General features: G+C 44.1%; 1 protein-coding gene across 1 annotated transcript; it reads right to left on the bottom strand.

Moving 5' to 3' along the window:
- Nucleotides 1-5003: 5003 nt before the first annotated feature.
- On the bottom strand, nucleotides 5004-21377 carry LOC129827651 (centromere protein I-like). The gene is made up of 20 exons (XM_055888683.1): nucleotides 21106-21377; nucleotides 20401-20538; nucleotides 20135-20253; nucleotides 19852-19959; nucleotides 19703-19751; nucleotides 19553-19599; nucleotides 19124-19213; nucleotides 18796-18927; nucleotides 17873-18010; nucleotides 16516-16636; nucleotides 15855-15949; nucleotides 15518-15635; nucleotides 15240-15304; nucleotides 14831-14940; nucleotides 14185-14320; nucleotides 11150-11274; nucleotides 9306-9354; nucleotides 6860-7078; nucleotides 6351-6392; nucleotides 5004-6165 (listed from the first exon to the last, which is right to left on the bottom strand). Exons 1-20 carry the CDS (start codon nucleotides 21272-21274, stop codon nucleotides 6016-6018), a joined length of 2220 nt encoding a protein of 739 aa, XP_055744658.1. The 5' UTR covers nucleotides 21275-21377; the 3' UTR covers nucleotides 5004-6015.
- Nucleotides 21378-21759: the final 382 nt, after the last annotated feature.

Raw genomic sequence — 21759 nt, 5'->3', positions numbered from 1 at the left:
TCCATGGAACAGAGCAGCGCCTGGTGAAGAATCCTGAGCTTGCTAAAGTTCATAACCGAGAGATTCATAACCTTGTGAAGGCAGGCTATGTCACCAAAATGACAGCTCATGAAGAGGGAAACCCACTCAGCGAATCCTGGTATCTCCCTCTCCATGTTATCCAGCAACACAGTGGGAAGTACACAGTTGTCTTCAACTGTTCCTTCCAAGCCGCTGGTCAAAGCCTGAATGACTGTCTACTCCCCGGACCAACCTTAGGTCCTTCCTTGTTCGGTGTCCTTCTCCGGTTCCGGCAGCACTCCACAGCCATCAGTGGAGACATCAAAGCCATGTTTTATCAGATTCATCTGCTGCCTTCTGACACCACATTGCTCCGGTTCATATGGCGAGATATGGAACGAGAACCAGAGCTCAACATCTATGAATGGCCAGTACTCCCATTTGGGACCACATGCAGTGCTTGCTGTGCCATATACTCTGCAGAGACACGCACGGGAGAACAAAGACAGTGACGCAGAAGTCTCCGATTCAGTGGAGAATGCCTTCTATGTGGATAACTGCTTACAGAGCGTTCCATCCACTGTGGAAGCGAAAGCCCTCCTTGATAAAGTCTGGAATCTCCTGACCAAAGGGGTATTCAAGGTCAAACAGTGTGCGAGCAACAGAGCGCAGGTTATCCAGCACCTCCCGCCACAAGCCAGGTCAAGTAGCAGTGAACTATGGCTATCGCAGTCTGGTGCTAGCCCACAAGAGCCCACTCTAGGACTGAGATGGAGCTGTGTACCGGATACCCTGGGGTACAAACACCGCTCAGCCCTGAGAACCGAAACCCCCACTCTGCGCAAAATCTATCGGACCCTGGCCAGTCAATATGATCCTCAAGTATATCCTGCCATACACAACCTGGGCCAAAGTCTTAGTCCAGGACCTGTAGCAGACCAAGAGGGACTGGGATGAACCGATCCACCCGGCTGACCTAGTGGAACGATGGCTCTGTTGGAAAACAGAGTTGTCAGAGCTATCTATTGTCCAGATGCCAAGGTGTATGTGGCACCCTGTGCTGACCAACTGGGATCAAGCCTGGAACTACATGTGTTCTGTGACGCTTCGGAGCGCGCTTATGGGGCAAGTGGAGGATACGGCAGGCCACACCCATGTCTATTTTGTCATGGCCAGGTCCAGGGTCGCACCCAAGAAGCAGTTGTCAATGCTTAGGCTGGAACTCAGCGCTGCCCTTTCCGGAGCCCGGTTGGCCACCACCTTGTGAGCCGAGCTCACCTTACCAATCCAAAGGGTCATCTACTGGAGTGATTTGACCACTGTACTGACCTGGCTCAAGTCAGAGTCCTGCAGGTATAAGGTGTTCCTCTGAACTCTGCATTGCGTAAGTCCAAGACCAAACAGAAGTCAAGGACTGGAGGTATGTTGACAGTGTAAACAATCCTGCTGATGACATCACTCGTGGTAAAACCCTTAAGGAACTGTCTCAACCACATCGCTGGAGCTTGGGACCACCATTCTTGTCCCAACCAGAGAAAGAGTGGCCAACAGCCCCCAGGCCGCAACCAACTGAAGCACATGAGTTAAAGAAGTCTGCCCAATGCTACAGCATCTCTACGAAGCCAACAGCTCTCCCTGACCCGGCACAATCCCAGACACTGCAGGATCTGATCGCCACCACAAACCAGACCTCAGATGGGGTAGCTTCCATACCCACTTCACCTGCTGCAGAAACCCTACTCCTACAGCATGCACAAGCAGTCAGCTCCCCTAAGGAGCTAAAAGCTCTGAAAGCTGGTAGGGAAGTGGCTAAGGACAACAGTCTTCTCTCTCTTACCCCAGAGTAACACAAAATCCTCAGAGTGATTAGAGTCAGAGGAAGGATGCGCCCAAGCAGAAGTCTTGGATCTTGATGCTATCCACCCAATTATCCTTGACTCCAGACACCCTCTCACCAGCCTCCTCATCAAGAGTTATGATGAGAGGCTTCTCCACCCAGGGCCAGAGAGAGTCTATGGGGAGATGAGGCGGAAGTACTGGATACTTGGAGGACGAGGAGCCATTCGTAAGCACAAATACGGCTGCATGGAATGTCAGCGATGGTGGGCCGGAGCAACTGTGCCCAAAATGGCAGATTTACCCCCTGCTCGCTTGCACCTCCTCAAACCCCCCTTCTGGTCAACAGGATTAGATTGCTTTGGCCCTTTTATGATCAAGTTAGGTTGTCAAGTGGAAAAGCGCTGGGGCATTCTGTTCAAGTGTTTGATAACTAGATGTGTCCACCTGGACCTACTGGAGATTTTGGATACTGAAGCCTTCCTCAAGGCCCTACGGCGGTTTATCTCCCGACAGGAGAAAACCTAGGAGATCCTGGCTGACAGGGACATAAACTTCCAGGCAGGAGAAGCCAGGTTGGAGGAAGCTTTCCAAGCAATGGAACCAAGCCTCCAGGATCAACTGATGGACCAACAAATCTCCTTCAAATGTAACCCTCCAGGAGCTCCTCATTTTGGAGGAACATGGGAGAGAGATCAAATCTGTGAAGGTGGCCTTACGAGTCATTTTGGGGGACCAAACTGTCACTGAAACGGTCTTGCAGACCATCCTGATAGAGGTGGAAGGGATACTGAACTCCAAACCCTTGGGATATCTCTCTGCAGACATCGCTGACCCCGATCCGGTTACACCAAATCTGCTCTTGATGGGGCACTGAGATGCTTCACTTCCTCAAGCCATATATGCTGATACCAACCTCGTTGGTGACACAGCCAGATCTTGGCTGACCATTTCTGGGCCTGATTCAGTCGGGATTGCCTACCAAGCCTACAGCACAGAGGGAAATGGCGGAAAGAAACGGCCAGCCTGGACACTGGCCAAGTAGTGATGATAGTGGACCCTCAACTGCCTTGAGCCTCCTGGTCGGCGGGCCATATCACCAAGACCATGCCTGAGACTGACGGTCAAGTTAGATCAGTGGAGATCCAGGTAAAGAACCAGACATATGTCCAGTCCGTTGCCCGACTAATTCCTCTCCCTGATAAGACAGAGGACGTGGAACGATGAGCCTTTTGAGGAGTGTGGAATTTAACACATTTCCGGGGTGGCTGTAGAAAGGCCCATGGAGTTGGTGGAATCGTCCTTTAATTCATGGACACTTGCTCAGCTGCGCCAGGGGCGCTTTAATTAGGTCAGGTGGAAATGTCCGACAGATCTAAACTCATTAAAAGGAGGAAATCTCCATCGCCCGACCTCGCTGCTTTCTCGTCCTCAACTCCGTCTAATCCAGACATTCTGTGCGTACATTAATCAATGTAAGTCCACCGAATCGGTTACATTTCATCTGAACTATCTATTGTGATTGAGAGAGTGTGGGCCATCAGTTATTTCCGCGGCGCGCGGCTTGGAGCACACGCTTTAAACCTATTGTGTTATGTCAATGGACAACGATCACGGCCCTATAGATCATCACAGGCCAATTATACCATTGACATATGGTTGAAATGTAACGAAATTACATGTATATATGAAGACAAACCTGGAAAGATGAAATCGCAATCATTCTTACTTACTGAATTGATAAATTCTGATATCAAGTTGATTGTAGATTGAATAAATGATTTATTTATTTGTATTATTCTCATGGTTATGATGAATAGTTATGAGCCTAAATGACGATTCCTGTTGAATTCTTATTGAACTGAATTGCTGAATTATATAATTGTTAATGAGAATATGACTTTTGATTATGAATTTGATTGGATACATGTTCTGTTTCCTTGTTATGCAGCACAATCTACCCAGTAAATATACCACTTTGTGGTTAAAGGAATTCCTGCCTCAGGTCTCATCTATTCCTTTAACACCTGACCCGTGACCACCTGTTCACCTTCACTATTGTCAGTCATCCTACCTGTCCAGCTACCCACACAGATTACAATAATCTTTCAGTGGGTGTGGTTGAATAAAGAGAAAATACCTGTAAAAAAATCCATAACTGTATAATTATTGAGCAATTTATATCTACAGGCTACACTGAGGTTTTTCTTTCATTATTGCATGCTAACTGGCATTAGTGCGTAAGCCTATTGCATAACTGTATGCGCACTAAATTCCTTTGGGAACGGGAAGGAAAAGTTCAGGTTCGAGGCCAAAAGGACCATGTTGGAGTTTAATTCAATAAGAGAAATGCTGTGAAATGGAGAGTTGAATACTAAAGAGAAGGGAGGGCCAGAAAAGTCATGTTTGGGAAAAATTTGGTGAAGTGGTAAGAGGATGATAGCAGTGTGATTGAGGTGCTACACAAGTTCAACAGTCACAAGATGGGGACTTCAAAGAGGCCTAGTGTGCAAAAGGTCCAAATGACATCAGTTTGACTGGTTGTAAGGAAATAGAAAGCTGGGAAAACGACCCAAAATGTTTCTGAACAGATTTCAGATCCGCTTGGATGGATATTTTGTGGTTGAAATACTATCAGCTTTTATGATGCTGGTAAAGACAGCACCTCCAGACATTTGCATTCTATCAATAAATCTTTTCTCCACCCCTGTTCTCGAAGTCAAAAATTAGCCTACATTTTGTGTATCATTTTACTGCAAGAAATGTTTACTTGTGGAGGAGTTAATATTACGACTGAGGGGTTATAGACTACATCAAGTCAGTGTCCAGATTCCAGTTTCCATGTCCATCTGAACAGTTGCCTAGGTTACAGAAAATCTTTCCTGTTTTAAAAAAAAGATTGCATTTGATCCCCGGTCACTAAACATCTTTGCTCCGCGAAAGAAGCCAAGATGACAGAAAACTTTATCGATGTCATCTATACTAAATAAAAAAATGCAACAATTTCAACTATTTTACTGAGTTACAGTTCATATAAAGGAAATCAGTCAACTTAAATAAATTCATTAGGGCCTAATATATGGATTTCAAATGCCTGGGCAGGGGTGCAGCCACACATTTCTCCCCACAAGTATAGTTTGAAGCATTCATTGTATTGACATTTGACATAGTGGCGAGCAAGGGTTTATTTAGTTTTCTAAGGCAACATATAGGCTAATGACAAGAGAAACTGCATGTAGCCTATCTAATTATAGACAAGTTGACTTACAAATAGCCTACCAAAATGTCAGAAACATCTAAATCAGACAACAAAAATCCTTGTCTCTTCTATATTAGCGGGTTAGGGTCAGGTGCGGGGCCTCAAATTTTCACATTGGCTGTAGTCAGGCGGTTGCGGCTTGGTTTTTCGCAATTGCAGGTGGGCGCACAAACAGCTGACCCACGCACCACTACGTTGAAAAGGAACAATGGGCTGAAGAATTGACTCGACATTGACATGAATACAGCCATAATACATATAGAATGCACACAAAGCATACCTGTGGACCCAATTGTCAGTAATGGTGATGCTCAGAGGGGAAGTCTATGGTGGCACTGAGAATGGAGTGTGTGTCTGGCGTGCAATGTGTTTCCCTGCTCCCAGCATGTTCCAAGTTAACTGGAAAGCCAAGGGCCTATTAACTATCCAGATGGATCCTTCAACTAAGGGAAAATGTTTTCCAGAAGGTTGAGCCATTACCTGCAAAAGATACTGATGACTTCCCCATAATGAATTATACCAATGGCTTTTAATAGAAAATAGATTATAATTCTCACTATGTTCCAGCATGTTTAATGTTTGCTTTTTAGGAGCATTGGTGTAATTTAGTAAAAGACCAGGGGGGATGCTTTAGTCTAAAAGAAAATCATAAAATCCTATTCTTATTAATGTGCAAGTTCCACAGAAATAAATCGATAGATGCGTAAGCTATACAAGAGTACAGACAACACATGAGCACCAAGCGGAATTAAAATATGGACAAGACATAATAAAAATACATCAAAAATATAAAAAGTGTCTATTTACAGAGATAGTCTAGTCTCTTGTGAATCTTGCCTTGGAGAAGATGGCGAGAGATAAAACATGTACACGTCCTTTACAACAAGGAGAAGTTTGTCTTGTGTTCTGTCCTCTGTTGTTTAACTGTTTGTGGGTTGCCTGTCTCCCTGACCCTGGTCATTGGTTCCAGCCGCAGAGCGTCGGGTGATGCTACTCTGAACAAACTGTTGGAGGCCCTGAAAGCCCTGAGAGAAGAGGAACTCCAGGTACCAGTCCCACTGCTTCCCGGCCTACAGACAGACAGACGGACAGCGTTACAGACCTTCCATTAAAAAAGGACCATCCAGGACTGTCTATAGCTCGCTGATCAGTAGCATGAGGTCAATTTAAAAAAATCAAACGGCACACTTTAAAATGCACATCAGTGCACGTGCGTACAGACATTAAAATTAAATAAGTGGTAAGACGGCGGTACCTTTATGGAATTGAGATCCATTTCCTTCCTCTCTGGCCAACACTAATAAAGAGAGAAGCATTAATATTCAACAGTTTCCCCCCTCCCAGTTAATCTCAGTAGAACAGTGTACTGGATGTTGCAGTGATTCTGACCAAAAAGAAGTACTTGGATAATTAAACATGATGAAAAATCAAGTCTCATGCAGCGCCCATGAATAATAAAATGTGATTCTGTATTAATGGACCTTGTATAAAAGATACATTAATACCACATTCATCTCCTTGTCCAGCCTTAAAATATATTCATTCAACTGGAGAGGCTGGCTGCTCCCTTGTGCGTCAGGTGTTTCTCTTGAAATTTGAAAATTAGACTCCATATATAAACTGAGCACAAACATTTAGTGGACATTTATGAAAATTATATACAATATTAGTTTCACGGATCTGGACTTTATATAATGCCTGAAAGAATGCAATAAGTAAATAGATCGCCAACATTTTCTAAATTACATAAAAATTCTCACTCACCTTGCGATGAAAGTCGAGGGCGTAGCCGAGGAAGGCAGGGTGGTGGATGAGGTCGAAGCTGGTCCAGGGCTCGGCCACTTTGCTGAGAGACAGGAGCTCCTGGTCCACCTCGATGGCCATGCCTGGAAGGAACATCTTGGAGTTCCACAGGCAGCTCACCATGAAGGACAGGTAATGGTTAAACTCCCGGTATGTCTGCCTGCTGATGTGAAACGCCTGCTGCAATGGAGGGATGACGAAAAAAAAAAAAAAAGAGCGATGGAGATGTAGTTTAAACACTGAATAAGTGTATGACACATGCTAAATAAATAGGCTCTCTCACATAATATCACCAGGGAAAGGGTGTTGGGTGGTTAAAACCCAGGTCCATTATCTATTATGTCTGCCCGAGCTGACCAATTTGCATTCCACTTGCCGGATCTATTTCTCTTGGTAAGACGCTGTCGGAAATATTGGGTAAACATATATTGTTTCGTACTGAGTGCGTTCGGAAAGTATTCAGACCCCTTGACTTATTCCACTTTGTTGTGTTAAAGCCTGTATTCACGGATTAAATCGATTTTTCCCCCTGACCCATCTACACACAATACCCCATAACGACAAAGTAAAAACATGTTTTTAGAAATGTTAGCAAATTTATTGAAAATTAAATACAGAATTCTCTCATTTACATAAATATTCACACCCCTGAGTCAATACTTTGTATAACCACCTTTGGCAGCGATTAGAGCTGTGACTCTTTCTGGCTAAGTCTCTAAGAGCCTTCCGCACCTGGATTGTGCAACATTTGCACATTATTCTTAAATTATTCAAGCTCTGTCAAGTTATCATTGCTAGACAGCCGTGCCATAGATTTAAGCCAATTTGAGTCAAAACTGTAACCAGGCCACTCAATATGGGCTCCCGGGTGGCGCAGCGGTTTAAGGCACTCCATCTCAGTGCTAGAAGCGTCACTACAGACCTGGTTCGATTCCAGCCTGTATCACAACCGACCTTGATTGTGCGTCTCTTAAGGCTCCGCACAATTGGCCCAGCGTCGTCCGGGTTAGGCAGTCATAAATAAGAATTTATAATAATAAATAAAAGGTTACATTTAATAAACAATTTTATAAATATCATCTTGGTAAACAAGTCATGTATATTTGGCATTGTGTTTTAGGGTTATTGTCCTGCTGAAAGGTGAATTTGTCTCCTAGCGTCTGTTGGAGAGCAAACTGAACCAGGTTTCCCTCTAGGATTTTGCCCGTACTTAGCTCTATTCCATTTATTATCCTAAAAAAAGTTCATAGTCCTTGCCGTTGACAAGCATACCCATAACATGATGCAGCCACCACCATGCTTAAAAATATGCAGTGTGTACCTCAATGATGTTCGGTGTTGGATTTTCCCCAAACCTAACACTTTGTATTCAAGACAAAAAGTTAATGTCTTTGCCACAACTTTTGCAGTTTTACTTTAGTGCTTTATTGCAAACAGGATGGATGTTTTGGAATATTTTATTCTGTACAGGCTTCCTTCTTTTCACTCTGTCATTTAGGTTCGTATTGTGGAGTATCTACAATGTTGTTGATCCATCCTCAGTTTTCTCCTATCACAGCCATTAAACTAACTGTTTTAAAGTCACCATTGCCTTTGAAATCCCTGAGTGGTTTCCTTCCTCTCTGGACACTGAGTTAGAAAGGATGCCTGTATCTTTGTAGTGACTGGTGTCTTGTTTTGAGGTGTTTTGACAGATTATGACAGCTCTTATATGGCAAATATTTGCTAGCTATCTAACATACAACCATAACGATGTATTTGAGAGACAACTAGTGCTTATGTGCAAATGCATTTATGTTTTCAATAAACATTGGAGACGAAATAAAGCTTCTACATTGTAAACAATCTAAACCAACCTCGTGTGTTTTGCCCCATGGTTGCTTATGTGTCGTTTTTTTTGCTAAACAACCAACCTGTCTATAGGTGCCCTTCTTTGCGAAGCATTGAAAAACCTCACTGGTCTGTGGTTGAAATTTAAATTCACGACGGAGGGACCGTACAAATAATTCTATGTGGGTTGAATACTCATTGACTCAAGACATTTCAGCTTTTCATTTTTAATTAATTTGTAAAAATGTCCACTTTCACATTATGGGGTATTGTGTGTAGATCAGTGACACAAAATCTCAGTCAATGTGTGTGTGTACTTTCTGATGGCACTGTATACAAATGGCAGTACCTACTTGCAAATTCTATTGCCTTCATACACTAGAATTGGGTTTTTTGTTTGAACGAGTAACCACCAAAATTGCAATTCTTTAATCAGCACTTAATCCTAATAGTTTTATTCATCATGTGGACGGGTAGAAGTGGCCTCACGAGGAGCCTTGAATTGCTTGATTTTGCAAAAACACTGTTAGATTTGCAAAGCAGAAAACATATCTTAAAGAGGGAGTCCTTCTATTACCTTGGTCTCCTGTTGTTGGCACTTAGCAGAGGTCAGGTTCTTCTTGTACCTGGAAAAAGAAAAATAACTTTACTGATCTGTATAAGGGTGGAAAAGCAACCACATTGCTTTCCATGTTATGTAAACATCTGTCCTAAAGGCCATTTACTGTGAACAGAACATTTTACAATAACAAGCTTAAAAACAACCACCAAAGACCATATGTTTGGCCTGTTTTAATAAAAAGCAGTGGTCTTTTGTCATGCTATAGATTCCCCCATACTCAACCGGATCCGGACCCAGAAGGGGGTCAACATGGACCACGGATCCAGGCGGGCTTCAACCTCTGGTATTATATGAACACATAAGACACGGAAATGTGTTGAATTGCGGGAAACGCATTTTTTTTTTTTTAAACAGCCAAAATAATTCCATGCCACATGCAAATGTGTAGAATTGAGGGAAATTAACTTTGAAAATCTCCACCAACAAGAGGGGTGTGAACAGTTTGGGGTTGCATGGGTTGTGAGGTGGGGGTTTGTTACTACGCCGATGAATGACAATATCCATCTGGACCTTTGCGACCTAGGAAATGTGTGACCGGACCTTCTTAACTAGTACTAGAGTACCCCCGCTATAGACGTATGCTTTAACTAGTACTAGAGTAGCCCCGCTATAGATGCATGCTTTATCTAGTACTAGAGTACCCCCGCTATAGATGCATGCTTTATCTAGTACTAGAGTACCCCCGCAATAGATGCATGCTTTAACTAGTACTAGAGTACCCCCGCAATAGATGCATGCTTTATCTAGTACTAGAGGACCCCCGCTATAGATGCATGCTTTAACTAGTACTAGAGTACCCCCGCAATAGATGCATGCTTTAACTAGTACTAGAGTACCCCTGCAATAGATGCATGCTTTAACTAGTACTAGAGGACCCCCGCAATAGATGCATGCTTTATCTAGTACTAGAGTACCCCCGCAATAGATGCATGCTTTAACTAGTACTAGAGTACCCCTGCAATAGATGCATGCTTTATCTAGTACTAGAGTACCCCCGCAATAGATGCATGCTTTAACTAGTACTAGAGTACCCCTGCAATAGATGCATGCTTTAACTAGTACTAGAGGACCCCCGCTATAGATGCATGCTTTATCTAGTACTAGAGGACCCCCGCTATAGATGCATGCTTTAACTAGTACTAGAGTACCCCCGCAATAGATGCATGCTTTAACTAGTACTAGAGTACCCCTGCAATAGATGCATGCTTTAACTAGTACTAGAGTACCCCCGCAATAGATGCATGCTTTATCTAGTACTAGAGTACCCCCGCAATAGATGCATGCTTTAACTAGTACTAGAGGACCCCCGCAATAGATGCATGCTTTAACTAGTACTAGAGGACCCCCGCTATTGATGTATGTTCAACTAGTACTAGAGGACCCCCGCTTTTGATGTATGTTCAACTAGTACTAGAGGACCCCTGCTATAGATGTATGCTTTGTGTATTTGTGCAACAAGACATTCGTGCTTCGAGTAATGCATGCCGTTTGCACTCTTCATATGCCTGAAAAGTTATCCGGGAAAATGGATCTTAGCGCAATTCTGTGCCCTTGACCCTTCATTATCATGAATCATAAATGTAATGTCCTGGCTGGCGAGCCGTACCAAGACAGCCTACCATTCACCCGCGTCATCAAATATATACAGGAGAAAGTTTGACATACATGCAGATGATTTGCACACGAAACGCAGTGACCGCACTTTGTGAAAAGATGACACTCTGACGTGACGGTGTTGACTTCAACAGGCCCGGTGTTGACATGATAATACTGGCGTTGACGTCACCACTCCTTCTCACCTGTACATGATGTAGCCGAGGCGGTCCAGGCTGACGGGGTCGGTGGCAAACAGGGCTGGGTAGAACACGCCCACGGGGGGCATGACCACCAGGGGGAGCCCGTACTTCAGGAACATGTCACACACCTGAATGGCACGCACAGGGGCACACACGTCAACACCCCCAGAACGAACACGGTTGTCCCCTTTTCTAAACGGACCATGAATATGGAACAACTGATCCAGTGCACTCTGGTTAAAGTGAATATGATTATGGTGATCAACCACTTACAGCAGGGGTGTCAAAGTCAAATGGACGGAGGGCCAAATAAAAAATTTAGCTACAAGCCGAGGGCCGGACTGTTCGAATGTTCATTGAAAATTTTTTAAATGACGCATATAGTCTAGTGAACCTAATTGAACCTACTGAAAACCTAACAAATATATTCCAATATGATCAGATAAATAAAGCAATATTTTCTTATGGCTCTGTCAGTAATCTTTAATTTTCAACAGACACAAAAGACAAATTTCCTTTATATAAAAATCCCCATAACATGAACATTAAATGAAAGAAACCGGTATTCAAGGCACCATCAGTAGCCTATATTTTCTATTTTAGCAAAAGTGGGCTAAATTTACTTCAAAGAAAAAAACAATAATAGCAATTTTCTATCATCCACTCAACTGAAATATTTTTAAAATATAATTGGATTGAAATACAATAAAATAAAGTGCAAAAATCTATTAATCAAAAACAACACTTTGTATAAGGAGAAGTAACATGCAGTGAAAACAAATATTAAACTTTAACTTTTAAACTTGAACTGAGTAAAAACTCTAAATATGTGATTACACAGTAATGTTCACTTGTTTGAGGTTGAGGGTGATACTTGGTGGTGTCCCATCTTTTCCACAAGTTCATCAATGTTCGGGGTAAGGCTCTGAGCTGAGGAAATCCTCAGAATTGAGTGGAGGTGTTCAGCAGTAAGTCGACTTCTGTGTGATGTTTTGTTCAGGTTCATCAAAGAAAACAGTTGTTCACACAGGTATGTGCTGCCAAACATAGACAACGTTTGAGCAGCCTGGATGCGCAGCTGGGGCATTGTGTCGGGGAGGAAACGGGCGAACTCCGCAGCACCCACTGCCGCATATTTTGCCCTCAGTGCATCATTGCATTGGAGGTCAATCAACTCCATTTGGAGGTTTGGTGGTGAGCTTTCCACGTCAACAGCAAATGGGTTACCGAGCAGTTCCAACCTGCTTTTTTGTGCTTCAAAGTCAGCAAATCGGCGTCGAAAGTCAGCGGCAAGCATACCTATTTTATCAGCCAACTGTGCGCTCGGGAACGCACTGGTAGAGAGCTTCTCTTTCATGGTCTGGCAGCTGGGAAAGTGGCTCAAATTTTCTTTCCGCATCTGCGTCTCCCACAGAGTCAGTTTGGTTTTAAATGCCTTCACTGTACTGTACATATCAGAGATGACATGATCCCGACCCTGCAGCTGCAAGTTCATTGCATTCAGATGACTCGTAATGTCACACAGAAAAGCCATTTCACACAGAAACATTTCGTCTCGGAGTTGTGTTGTGTCTTTCCCTTTGCTGTCCAAGAACAGACAAATCTCCTCACGAAGCTCGAAACATCTTTGAAGCACCTTTCCCTGGCTTAGCCATCGCACCTCTGTGTGATAAGGCAAATCACCATGCTCCGTTTCTAACTCCGTCAGAAATGCCTTGAACTGGCGGTGATTCAAACCTTTGGCTCTGATAAAGTTAACTGTGCGCGTGATGATGCTCATTACATGCTCCATTTTCAAGGCTTTACCGCACAACGCTTCCTGGTGTATGATACAATGATAAGCTGTCAGCTCACCTGTCGCGTTTTCCTCTTGCATCTTTTCCCGTATCTTCGCCACCAGTCCGCTCCTGTGTCCACACATCGCAGGTGCTCCGTCGGTTGTCAAACCCACGAGTTTTTCCCAAGGCAGCTCCATCTCATTTACACATCTTGACACCTCTTCATACAAATCATGCCCCGTAGTTGTGCCATGCATAGGACGTAAAGCCAAAAACTCCTCTGTCACGCTTAGGCTGGAGTCCACTCCGCGGATGAAAATTGACAACTGGGCAATGTCAGAAATGTCGGTGCTCTCATCCACAGCCAAGGAATATGCAATGAAATCTTTTCCCTTTTTCACAAGCTGCTCTTTTAGATTGATGGACAACTGGTCTACTCTCTCGGCAATGGTGTTTCTGCTCAGACTCACATTTAAAAAGAGTTGCCTTTTTTCTGGGCAAACTTCGTCACAAACTTTAATCATGCAGTTTTTGATGAAATCCCCCTCCGTAAATGGCCGGGCTGATTTAGCGATCTCTTCTGCCAAAATAAAACTGGCCTTGACAGCAGCCTGGCCTTGTGATTTGGCTTTTTTGAACAGAGCCTGTCGAGATTTGAGGCCTCGTTTTAATTCCTCTGCCTTTTGTAGCCTTTGTTCCATGTCCATATTCTTGTTTTTGTCCGCGTGTTTCGTTTCATAATGTCGTCTCAGATTATACTCTTTCAGTACCGCCACACTTTCTCCACACAGAAGACACACAGGTTTTCCAGCTACCTCCGTGAACATATACTCCGACTCCCACCTTGTTTGAAACCCCCAGTTCTCAGTGTCCACCTTCCGTTTTGCCATTTTTGATGGGTATCTGAAAGTTAATTTTACTGTGATGCTGACGACTGCTGTGCCAATAAATATTGAAATGAAGCAGCCTACTGCTCGGTGCGTCACCGTTGCATTGTGGGAAATGTAGTATTGGTGCGTGTAAAAGATCTGCGGGCTGCCGGCTTGCTGCGGTCTGCGGGCCGGTTCTAATAATAAATCAAGATCATCCCAGGGGCCGTAAAAAACCTTCTCGCGGGCCGGATGTGGCCTTGACTCTGACATATGTGACTTACAGGGTTCTAACAGTCCTGCATGGGTGGGATCACTATAAGGGATCACTGGACTTTTCCCCCCCTTTATGTATTCAACGAAATGTACTGGCTTCATCCGGCTTGCTTACCGTCTCGTAGAAGTCCAGGATGAAGCTGAGGAGCAGGGAGTGGCAGCCCTCTAGCTGCAGCCCCACGGCGGCCAGGCGGCCCACGAAACGCACCAGCTCCACGACAGAGTCCATGAAGCCAGACAGAGTCATGTTCCTGGGAAAGAGTTGAAGAACGGTCACGTAACGGAACATAAGACGAAGGCCTTAATAACAAGGAAACGGGTGAATGGTAATGATGCATGGGACTAGTGAGAAGCTCAAACGGGGGGCTTTGTCCTTGGATCATATTAATTTCTCCTTCAGCAGCCCCGCCCACCCCAGTTAATGCAATAAAAGACAATAACCAAATCAGCGCTGAGTGTGCAGCAATGAGGCCGGGCGGAGACACACAGACACACTGCAGTTCATTACGCTGTTGCGTTCCAGAGGACAGCGCTGAGGAGGTTGACAACCACACACCCCAGACATTGATTTCGGCACCGCTTTTCATTGAGTTTCTCTGCAGAGGTGAAGTTTGAAATGGGAAGGGAATAAACATGTATTGACAAGGATTGGCCGTTTGTGAAGATAGAATACCGGCGAGGAAGACAGTGAAATGTGTCTTCAACTAAAGGAAGTTACAGGGCTTTGGTGTTGTAAGTGTTGAACGGACAGTGAGACTCACATGGGTGTGTGGCTGTGGAGACTGATGTCCAGGCCGTCCTCCAGGGCGTACACAGAGTGCCAGGTCAACCACTTCAACAGCATGTTGTTCAGACAGTCAATCACACTGCACTGGACAGAGAACAGAGGGGTGGTACTTATTCAAAGAGGGAAAAAAATACATTTACAACGACAACAGGGCACACCGTAGAAAAACGGTGTAAAACGTCTCATCAGAAAACAAAATGGTTCTCACTGAACAAGTAGTTTCTCCCTGTTTCAGTAAGTTTTCTTCCATTTGGTGCCAAATGAATACAACCCAGGATTAAAAGGGAGCTGATACCTGGACTGAAAAATTGATATAGTGGTATAATGCAAACTTCTTATAATTAATTGAAAGTGGGATCTGGAGGCATTCTGGTGACTATTACCTTGAAGAACAGCGTGGAGGTGAAGAACAGCTGCACGAGAGGCTCAAACAGAAGCTGGTTGATACCTGAGAGAGATGAGGTAGAGCAAGGAAATTTGCACAAACCATTTAATTCAACCACCTGACTACTTTTCCCAGGCTCCCTGGTATATGCTGCCAGCCAGACATGTGCTGGGGATTGCATAGTCACGTGTCTTCCCGCGGTTACAGTTCAGCAGTTTAATTAGGGGAGAGAGAGTGGAGGAGAGCAAGGCAGCCAAGCGAACAGGGCCTACTCACAGGAACTGGGGACCACGGGGATGTCACTCAGCAGGCCCAGAATCTGGGGGCGGAGGAGTGAACCGTCCCAAACATTCAGGAACTTGTAGAGGAAGCCCTCGGTGCTGGAGAAGCCCTCCTGAGGGGAGAGGGAGGGAGGGATGGAGAGAGACAAAACATACGCATCTCAAATGAGCGTTTGACTGTGGCATCATTTATTAACGAACAGCGAGGGGGAAGAGAGTGGGAGCAGAGAAGAGTTTAACACGCTCTGACAGATCCAAATCTGGCATAAAAGGGAGAGGCGGGGATGGGAACTGGGGGTGACAGGGTGAGAGGAGCCTGGAGGGGGGCTCACCTGGAGGAAGTGCTGCGTGGAGAGCAACCTGTTGAGGAGGTGCAGGGCCCCGGACGAACTCCCGGAGCTCCCGTCCCCACTGCAGAACAGAAACTCTGAAACCCAAAATAAAGAGAGGAAAATAAAGATATTTAAAATGTTGAAAAGGTCAGGGGAAGGAAGAGAACAAAATACAAGGGGTGATGACAATTACATTGTGGATTTGTACAATCTCGCCTTTTTATTTTCATAAAAGCTTTTCTACAGAGTGTTGCTTTGCAATGCCTACTGGGAATGGATGAGGGTTCAATCAGTTCAATCATTGACAGAAGTACCCTGTTACAAAAATTTTACTACTGAACCATTTTTCATGTTCCATTATAGAAAAAGTACCTACGTTTCAGGTATACCGTGCAACTCTAGTGTGAAGTGTTTTTTGTTTTGTTGCATATCCTACTGAGACACCATCGGAGAGTGGGGTCACAGCCAAGGATCAGCCATTATTGACAGCGACCCTGGATCAATTAGGGTTAAGTGGGAAGATCGACCTAGTCGGCTCGGGGATTCAAATGACCAACCTTCGGTTACTGGCTCAACACTAATCGCTAGGCTACCCGCTGACACATTTCCGCAGCAACAGAGACAACCGAGGAAGACGTAGTGGTTTTTTTAGTGATTGTACCCTCATGGAGGGCGTGGCCCAGCCAGAAGTTGAGTCGGAGGAAGGCGGAGTCATCCTGTACGTAGTCCAGGTAACACAGGGCCAGACTGGAGCCCAGCAGAGAACCCATCTGGGATGGGAGCTGTGGAAGGGAGACATGATTATTAGACACACATATGCGGTACGCACATCAAACCCCACCACCCACTCACGCTTCAAACACATCCCCCACAACACACAAATAAATACAATTCAGCATACAAAGTGAGGGGCCACCTAACACCAAGCCAGCATCATGTTCTAACTAGCTTCAGCATGATGTTCTAAATAGCTTAATGTCAGGATATTCACAGCCCCTATTGAAGGAGAGAATCTGTTGCCCGTGTCCTTGTTTTCAATGAGTGAGCAATCAATCTGTCACTGAGTGACTGTACTAAATCTGTCACATCTAATTATACTCATAATACAGTAATCATGGCCATGTCTGTGGCAGGCAGCATTCAGACATTTCCCCACACGGACTGGCCTGTTTGTCTGTTGTGTGAATAGCTGCCCGGCAATATGGGAACTTAATAAATAAAGAGAGACAGATTGTCAACGGACATGGCCGAGTCTTCCCATAATTATAAGGAGCAAACGCATCGTTCCTCTGATTTGTTTGAGCTGCATGATGGAAGGTACTAGCTGATCTGTCCTGTCCACCCACAGCCATAAAAAGTAGAAAGTGCTGGTAGAATGGCTTGTTGCAAACGTTGGCTGCGTGTGGGGAATTTATGTAGCGTGAACCGTAAATGTCCTTAAACCTTTTAAAGAAACGTATCTGGGTTGATCAGGTCAATGGATCTAACAAGCAAACAGTATTTGCGTGCAGCACTTTTGTAATTGTCAACGCTTTATAACTTTTTCAATGTGGCTCCAAGTTATACATCTCTGTTGACTCGTTTGGGACAAAAACACCCTGATGAAGTCTAAACAGAGCAATGACAAATTTAAAAAACAAACGACATGGAGAGCGCTCATGAATCGGTTTTATGGCTCAGGGTAATAAACACGACACTGCCAGCAGTCAAATTGAGTGGCAGACGAGGTTGAGCCCTTGGTCTATTCTGTTATCCAACAAAACTGTGCCGGTGACATAGCACCCCCATGTGGCTGCAGAATGACACTAAAGTGAAACGGGCAGTGCTGGGCACCTCTAAAACACAGTGTTTTCCATCCTGCTTAAATCCACACCTTCCATCTATTTCAAATCAAAGTACCTCTAGGCTATACAGCTGTGTGACTAATCAGACCACAGAGAGATGGAGAGAGGTGTGTGAGAGAGGGGGGGGGCATACAAAAAAAAGACAGTGAGAGAGAGAGGGGAGGAGAGGGTTACCTCTATGCGGTGGAGGTTGTCCAGCAGCTGTGGGAAGGTGTGGAGTTGCTCCAGGGGGAAAACCTTCCTGCTGCTGGAGAAGGGGGAGTTTCTCTGGACAGATGAGCTCAGCGATGGCACCTCCAGGTGATGGTATTTCTGACAGATGGATCAGTGATTGGAACATCAGTACGACATTTGATTATCGATTTGTAAACAGTTCATTAGCTACAGAAACAAAACAAGGGCCTGATCTATGTAGGACAAAAGTGAATAAAATGTTTACAGTCTAACATACACCGAGTATACCAAACATTAGAAACACCTTCCTAATATTAAGTTGCACCCCCTTTCCCCTTCAGAACAGCCTAAATTCATTCCACAGGGATGCTGGCCCATGTTGACTCCAATGTCTCCTGCAGTTGTGTCAAGTTAGCTGGTTGTGATTTGGGTGGTGGATCATTTTTGATACACACGGGAAACGGTTGAAACTGAAAAACCCAGCAGCGTTGCAGTTCTTGACACAGTCAAACCGACGCGTCAGACACCTACTACCATACAGCGTTTAAAGACAAATCAATTGTCTTGCCCATTCACGCTCTGAACGGCACATATACACAATCAATGTCTCAAGGCTTAAAAATCCTTCTTTAACCTGTCTCCTCCCGTTCATCTACAATGATTGAAGTGGATTTAACAAGTGACATCAATAAGGGATCATATCTTTCAGCTGGTAAGTCTGTCATGGAAAGTATTCTTAATGTTTTGTATATTCAGTTAGACTTTGAATGCAATAAATAGTGACTGACCCCATAATAATTAGAATTTAGCAAGTAGAAATATTCTTCTAAATGCTATAAATTAGCACTAAGACCCCCCCAAAAAAGACACCGTTCAAGATCATTGGTCTGGCTGTTATGCCACAGCTCATCTGATCTCCATACCCTCTTCCTGGAGTTGGTCTTGTGTTTCACTCCTAGGGTCAGGCTGATGTCAGATGACACTTGGCTGTTGTTCCTCTTCTGGACAGCACTGAGCGCTGCCTTCCACGTGGAGTTGTGATTCTTAAACCCACTCTGAACGACAGCAGAAAACACACACGTGACATGAAGTATGTTGTCAGGGTTTCAATTAAGACAATTGGATTGGAATTAGAGTTTACTTCCAGATTTGATATGGACGAAATAGACCCCAACCCTGATGTTTGGTGAACGACAATGTGTGGTTTTGTGCAATGGACAAAAGTCACTAGGTGTGATCGATCATACTAACCCTCATTCGTGATGGAAGAGCAAGCGTCACCAATTCAGGGCAAAACACTTTGTACAACGACAGCAAGAGCAACAGGAATGGCTGCCTGCCCTGGGGAGACAGTAGACGAGAGGAAAATAATGGAACTCTCAGTGCAACATGCTCACAGTGGGGACTCCACTCTCAGTTTGATGGCTGTAACAACCATTCACAGAGTGTAACTACAGATGATAGTACTGAGGATAAACTATTGATGGGAATTATGTAGAGAAAGCTTCAAACAATATGTAAGTATGTATGTTCTCCTCATGCCATTTATCACCAAGTATTTCATAATGCTAATACAATGATTAGATGTTTCCAATGCATTCACACTTGTATTGAATTGCATTAAAATATTACAAGCATTGACCAAAAACACTTAAACAGGACAATGCTGTATTTGTTTACCATTTTTGTTTGGAGGTCCAACAGTTTTCTGACTCTGAATGGCCGAACTATGACAGGGAAAACCCAAGAAAAGGGTAAGAGCAATGTTGTTCTGCAGAAACAACGTGTACCGCATCATAAAGGTTCATTGAGTAACAAAATGCCACTTACCACTCTCCCTCCTTGTCAAAAGGTAGAGCAAATGGCAGATGTAAGGAGACTGAAACACAAAACAAACCATCATGACTTAAATAGCAATGCAATTCATTGCCAATGTAAAAATATCATTAGAGCAAGGGGAATATGATTCCTGCACATACCAAATTCTCCTCTGTCACAAAGTGGAAGATGAAGCCATAGATGGCTCGAAGATTGTCCTTGGAGTCGATCATGTCGAAAACAGTTAGCACCCACCGAAGGAAAAGCACCTGGAAAACACCCATAACACAACACCCATAACACCTGTTTCATTCAGTTGGAGGGAGAGGACAGAGCAATTCTGATAACAGTATGATTGTAATGTTATGTCCGGTCTCCAGTGTCAACCTTTAAATCTGTGAGTGTGTGTGACTTGCAAAGACCTTTGACAGAGGAGCTCTTTACCTGTGTGCTGATGGCTATCTTGCTGACACATAACCACGCCACCGCTCGAACAACGGCCTCCTGTGGCACCATGGTGGCGGGGATCAGAAACTTCAGGACCCGAACACACATCATACCCCCTGTTCAGGGCAAGAAATAGATAGGAAAGCTGAAATGTTATGTATGGTCAAATTAATTTGTCATAGTGTAAATTGGTATTTCCGGTCAGTCTGTCTAAGAAAATGGCGGCAGTTTCCATTAGGTGTGAGAGTTTGTTGTTGTTGTACCCATACGGAGGCTCATTGCGTAGTCCAGCATGACAGAGATCGCCTCAGGAGGAAGTCCTCGACTGAGCCCCACTCTCTCCACCTGCACCAGGTTTCTCTCCAGCACATCGTTTCCTATGCATGGGGTACCCGCCTCCACTAGGAAACAAACAGACAACTCACTGTGAATTCAGACACTGGTGGATGCCCTTTGGCTAGTTAACGTTAGTTGGTTACTTTTAGCTAGAAATTAAATTCCAATGTATACAGTAGCATTCATAACAAACACTGTTAGCTAGTAACATTTCCAGTCACATGCTTCTAACCATTTTATATGAATTTCTTTAGGCTGCCTCTTCTGTTTGTGGATTAGTTATATACATTTGTACATTCTAGTTAAATGATGACTAGCAAAATTGTGCGTGTACTTCAGGCATGTCTAGCCATAACGTTACCCCGCCCACACTTGCAATGCATTCGTTTGTAAATCAGCTAACGTTAGCTCGCTAGGTAACAAAATAAGTTACAGCAAAAAGGTGTTTCCAAAAGAAGAAGCCTGAGCGGCCTTGAAAGTTTACATATGTTGACAGAAAATAACCTGGGCTGCCATTACAGTCAGCTAGTTCACGTTGGAGTTTAAAAAGTAGCCAAAATATTCGCTACGTTTGACTTCTGCAAGCATTAGTAGCTATATGCTAGCAAGCTAACAGCTTCCTAGTTAGCTACCTTCTGAGAAGTACTTCAGCGCAAGCAGAAATGGATCCCCAGCCTCGTTCTTTCTTCTTTCTTTCTCCACAACTCGCAAACTTCTGTTTGAAGTTCGGCTAGAAACTGACAAATCGCTTCCAGATGATGAGTCCAAATCTGACTTCGACAGGTTCGCAGCTTTTGCCATTGCTACATAGCTAAAACAAATGTGTTTTGTGTTTTCCTCAGGCACGAACTCATTCAAACAAAACTCAAATCTTGCGCGCGACCGTTTGTTCTGCGCATGCGCACTTACTACTTCCGAGAGTGTCTTGCGTAGTTCACCGGGCATTGTAGTGCAACGGCCTCAGCAGGACTACATATAAACTGTGTAACTGCTCATTCATCTCAAGGAGCCTAGTTCAGGTACTCTCATTTTGCAATAAACTGAATTGCAATCCAAGCATTCATTCTCCTTTCTACACACTGTATTTTTTGAATGTTTTGAGAATAACTGCTAATTTGAACTGAATAAAAAGATACATAATGGACACAGCTTAGAGATCTCACCCATACATTTCTTTATTTAGCTCATTTTGTTTTAGAGAAGCATTATGAATGTTAAAGACCAACTGAACAAATGCTAATCTGACCAAAACTTCCCCTTTATCTACTCATCATCACGTATATATT

The sequence above is a fragment of the Salvelinus fontinalis genome, chromosome 29, assembly GCF_029448725.1.
Source record: "Salvelinus fontinalis isolate EN_2023a chromosome 29, ASM2944872v1, whole genome shotgun sequence".
Lineage (NCBI taxonomy): Eukaryota > Metazoa > Chordata > Actinopteri > Salmoniformes > Salmonidae > Salvelinus > Salvelinus fontinalis.
This window is presented reverse-complemented; position numbering and strand designations above follow the sequence as displayed.